General features: G+C 41.2%; 1 protein-coding gene across 3 annotated transcripts; it reads left to right on the top strand.

The window, feature by feature from the left end:
• On the top strand, positions 1-5,071 carry LOC119302658 (DNA-(apurinic or apyrimidinic site) endonuclease 2-like). 3 transcript variants are annotated; one of them, XR_005147692.1, is made up of 11 exons: positions 1-284; positions 588-696; positions 841-1,077; positions 1,198-1,283; positions 1,387-1,502; positions 2,299-2,379; positions 2,788-2,988; positions 3,067-3,218; positions 3,858-4,570; positions 4,667-4,815; positions 4,897-5,071. XR_005147692.1 is itself a non-coding variant. In XM_037579704.1 (10 exons), exons 1-10 carry the CDS (start codon positions 174-176, stop codon positions 4,742-4,744), a joined length of 1,884 nt encoding a protein of 627 aa, XP_037435601.1. In that variant the 5' UTR covers positions 1-173; the 3' UTR covers positions 4,745-5,071. The 3 variants fall into 3 exon arrangements, 2 of the variants coding, with proteins under 2 accessions (XP_037435601.1, XP_037435602.1); XM_037579704.1 differs by having other exon boundaries at positions 4,667-5,071; XM_037579705.1 differs by lacking the exon at positions 2,299-2,379 and having other exon boundaries at positions 4,667-5,071.
• Positions 5,072-5,141: the final 70 nt, after the last annotated feature.

Raw genomic sequence — 5,141 nt, 5'->3', positions numbered from 1 at the left:
CCTGCCGCCGCCGGCGTGGGGGACGGGACCGGACATTTCGCCCGTGCGCCACACAACTAACTCACCGGCGCCGCCGCGCCGGCCATCTCGTCGCCGCCGCGGGAGAAGCATCGAGCGTGCCTCTCGATTCCGTCGTGGGCTCTCGAGAACCTCCGCCTGCCGCCTCGGCGGGGATGGTGAAGATAGTGACATACAACGTGAACGGGCTGCGGCCGCGGGTGGCGCAGCACGGCTCGCTCCGCCGCCTCCTCGACTCGCTCGACGCCGACATCATCTGCTTCCAGGTCCGACCGGTTGCTGATCCCCTTCCTTCCCACCCATTATTCTAGCTAGAGATCATGCGTCCGAACCCTAGTTCTTAGCTGTCTGTGGTCACCCCGCCTCCAAAATGTTACCACTTCACTCATTGCAGTTCATTTCCACGTACTGTTTATGCTCCATGAAATCCGGATTCACCAAGTCTGCACTGTACTGTGGTGCCTGCTGCTTGATTTCTGCGCGCTGAAAATGAATGGATTTACTAGATGAAGTGGGGTTAAGTTTGTGATTCGGTTCAGCTGACCTTGCCTATGTTTGGTGTGCTTTAGGAGACCAAATTGTCGAGGCAGGACTTGTCTGGGGATTTCATAATGGCCGAGGGATACGAGGCTTTCATTTCGTGCAATCGTTCTTCGAGAGGGCGTGGACCATACTCTGGTGAGTGGTTAATTCGAATAGTATGTTTGGTTAGTTTTTGGAGCATTGTGTGTTGGAGGTGTTGTTTTCTTCCACATGACACTTTGCTGGTTAAGTCGCCCCGAATGCTTCATCCCTTGTTGTTGATTCATTTATGTATTGTAGGTGTTGCAACGTTTTGCCGGGTGACATCAGCATTTGCCAGTCAGGAGGTTGCTTTGCCGGTAGCAGCTGAAGAAGGCTTTGCTGGATTACAGGGCTCTGCAAAGGACAATGAAGTTATTGGGGATTTTGTTCTTGATATGCCTATGGATGAGGAAGATCTTGGCGAAATAACAAGAGAGGAGCTGCTCAGGGTGGACAATGAGGGGCGATGTATCATCACTGACCATGGACATTTTGGTAAGCCGCTTCTTGCCAGTAAAGTAGGATTATGATTTCCATATGATGTGCCAATGTTCTTTTGTCGCATATCTGGTCTGTTCTCTGTTTGTGATGATATGTACTGTGCTATCTGTGTAGTTCTTTTCAATATATATGGCCCATCTATTGGAGAAGATGATGAAGAACGGGTTCGTTTTAAGCTACTGTTTTACAAGATATTGCAGGTACTCATGTACATCTCAGTTAGTATAGTGCTGATTTCTCACGGTTTTAATGGCTTAGTGAAGGACTTCTATTAAACTGCGTTCATCTTTCCAAATCTTTTAGAAACGATGGGAATTTCTACTGGCTCTCGGAAAGAGAGTCTTCGTTGTTGGAGATTTGAATATTGCTCCTAGTTCGATAGATAGGTGTGACGCATCTCCTGGATTTGAGAAGCAAATGTAAGCTCTTTCCCCTTTCCTTTTTATCTTGACTTGCTTGCACTAAAACTTAATTCTGCGGCAAAGGTTTGCTGACCAGCATAATTTGAAGAGTGAAAATGAAGAACATAAGATGTGCATTTTTTATGTAAAGATGACAACCTGTTTCACAAGAAAACGTTGTTGCATATGCTCTGGTGATAATTTTCTCAATGTAAGTGTAAATTTTGCTATGAGCAACTGTTGTTGGGTGGTATTATAACTCATGGGCTGTTACAGCATAGTTTAATGCAATCAGTTAATAGCATGAGAAACAACTGTGTGTTGCAAAATTACGAGATATATAAACTGGAATCCCATTCACAGCTGCACGGTACCTGACTTGTATCGTATTACCTTCACCCCTAATTCGCATATAATGACCCGACATACCTTGCTCGATGTAAGCTTCGAGCTCAGTAGAAATTGTTAATAACAGCATTTACAGTGAGGCTGCATACTGAATTCCATAAAAGCTTCAAACTAATAGTATGGATTTCCACTTGTGATGAATGCATTAGTCTGCTCTCTGTAGAGTTTCGGTTTATATCTTCTCTATTTTACTGTGCTGTATGAAGACTTCGAGCAGAGTAAAAAGATACAAAATTGTTAATAAGAACTGTTTACACTTTGCAGTGAGGCTTCAAACTAATGTATTTATTAGGCTTTCCGACGGTGATAAATGCATTGGTCTGCTCTCTTAGAAGTAAATCTAATAATGAAATTGAAATTGCTCAAGAATAACGCTAGTTAGTTATCATCCTTTTCCTGATTCAAGGTTTCGGGAGTGGCTGAGATCCATGTTAAGAGAACATGGAGGTCCCTTTTTTAACGCTTTCAGATCAAAGCACCCTGAAAGGTACCGCGGCTCCTTTTTTTACTTGCCCAATATATACTAGTAGTCCGACTTATTCTATTCTTGATTTTGTAATTTTGTTATAACTTGTTACTCCATACCAACAGTGTAAGTGCATATTTCACTGGTGGTTAACAATTTCCTCAGAATGTAAGCACTACTATGCACGTATCCGGTGTGTAGATTTTGAAAGCACGCCATATCAGTTTTTGTAGCTACTGATTTCCATCTTAAAAAACTAAATAAAAAGGTAATAATTTGCTGATGTGGCAGGCTGTGAGCACAGGAAAATTATTTAGTGGGATCAACTTTATAGTTATATATGATTATAATTATTACACCTAGAGTGGACTCCACAGGAACTAACATTCTAACCCTGCATTGCATGCTTTCTGCATTTCTTTTATGTAGGACGGGAGCTTATACTTGTTTTAATCAAAAAGTTGGAGCTGAAGAATACAATTATGGTTCTAGAATAGACCACATTCTCATTTCTGGTGCCTGTTTTCATGACTGCAATTCGGTGGAAGATCATAGCATTTTCCATTGCCATGTTGAGGATTGTGAGATAATGAATCATTTCAGAAGAGGGGATTCAGGAAATATCTCAAAGTAAAGATGGGTTGAAAATTTTCCTTTCTGAGATTAAGGTGGATAACAAGCAGGATTTGACTATTGCATTGCCCACAGGTGGAAAGGAGGGAGAAGTAGTAAGCTAGAAGGGTCTGATCATATTCCAGTTTATATGATACTGAACGGAATACCTGAACTTCCTGCCCATAATACCCCACCATCAGCTGCAAGATATCTCCCAGAAATCCGTGGGCGGCAACAAAGTATAGGTGCGCAAAATTTGTGTTTTGTAACATTTTCCAAGCAACAACTTAAATTTTCAACTTCCAGTGTAAGCTGAAACTAAGTTGTATTATAGTGTCATTCTATTAACATAAGCCACAGTGGTTAAACTACTGTATGCCTTAGCTTCCCATCAGCTGATAAGATATATATTTCTTCCCTTGAAACTTTGTAAGCAACTGCCTGTATTTTATAACAATCACATGGATGGATGCTCTTCTTGGTTGGATGCGGTTACTAAACTTGCTTCAGGATTACTGCTTTCTTATTCTTTTGAATACAAGTATACATGCATGCTAACTGCTTCATAATGTGGTGTGTTTATGCAAATCAACTCCCATATATTCACCATCAAATTTTGAGTATTTAGAAATTAGAATAGGTTAATTAGAATTTCTAGTTTATATACGGTATCCAGTTCAGAAAACACTGTCTGTTGTTATGCTAACTAGCAAGTTTTGCTGTGCATGTCATTTCTTATGGTAGATTGTGATACTGATACACCTTCCTAGATATAGGTAGATTCGAATGTGCATTTCATCATGTCTTATCACTTGGTAACACAACTATTCCTGACCTTACCTATGGTTTTACTTGCATGCAATTGTGATACATTTTTTGTTCAGTATCATTCCTCAGTAAAGGAAAATTGTGTGAAGCTGAAGATGGCCCAGGTTTAAACATATCCAGGGATAGAGAAAACCAAAGCTGCTGTAGTGATGACCTGGAAAGGAGAAGCATATCCAAGGAAGAATTAGCAACTGGTATAACCGAGTTTTCTAAAGGTGTTAACCAACCTAGTCCGACGTCTAAGCGGAGGAATCTTGATCATTGGATAAATGAAGGTTCAAGTGGCAGCTCTGTAACATTACTAGCAGCACAAGGTATGAAAACTTCCTTTTCTGGTGTCAAGTCTGTGTCAAACAAGAAAAACAAGCATAACTTATCCTCACAGCCAACAATCAAGTCATTTTTTCGAAGACCAGAAACAAAGCCAGGGGATGCCAATATCAATAGCTTAGCTAGTTCAGTAGATACAGTACCTAGTTCAGTAGATACACTACCTAAGATGGATGAATTATGTTCTCCACAAGATGATAGTCTGCAAGAAAACATCCAGTGTACAGCTGCAGCTGATGGAGATCCGGATAACTCAAACATATCATCTTCACTTTCAACTTATAAATGCAATATTGCAACATTGGAGTGGCAAAGAATACAACAGAGAATGAAAATGACCCTACCACTTTGCAAAGGACACCGTGAACCTTGCATTCCAAGGTCTGTGAAGAAGGGCTCCAATATCGGTCGCTTATTCTATGTCTGTGCCCGTGCTCAGGTACTTAAACTTCAGAATTTGTTACTTAGTTCATATCAAAGGAGTAGTTATAATATGCTGTGCGATGTGCACAAATCAAATCATTTGTGTATGCAGGGACCTTCATCAAATCCAGAAGCGAACTGCAATCACTTTCAATGGGCCTCTGTAAAATCTAAAGGGAAGCGGCAATGACTCTTTTGTTTGTCAGTCATTTTCTGCCGTTGCCATGCAGGTCAAATGACTACTTTCTGCACTTGATGCAAGTAATATCAGCAGTCCCCTAAGAATGTGTTGATGCTTTTGTTGGACAATTTAGTTTATTTTTGTGCTAACTTCTGTTTTAGTCCCCAGAAGCCCTGGACACCTGTCAGCTTGTGCTTCGCGTGAGTCTGATGTATCGCCTGCTCCCATGTTGGGAGCAAGATGGTCCTTATTCAGTGCAAATTTCTTTACTAACAGAGGTACATAGTTTGTCCTTGTAGAGTTCTAGTTAGATTTGTACCCGGTACCCTCCTTTTCTTTGTTGAAGAGAAGTAGCCTCCTCCTTTGTTGTAACTTCCAAGTCAAACAAACAAAATGTGACTGTCTG

Source organism: Triticum dicoccoides, chromosome 5A (genome assembly GCF_002162155.2).
Source record: "Triticum dicoccoides isolate Atlit2015 ecotype Zavitan chromosome 5A, WEW_v2.0, whole genome shotgun sequence".
Lineage (NCBI taxonomy): Eukaryota > Viridiplantae > Streptophyta > Magnoliopsida > Poales > Poaceae > Triticum > Triticum dicoccoides.
Note: the sequence above shows the minus strand (reverse complement) of the source record. Positions and strands in the feature narration are given on the sequence as shown.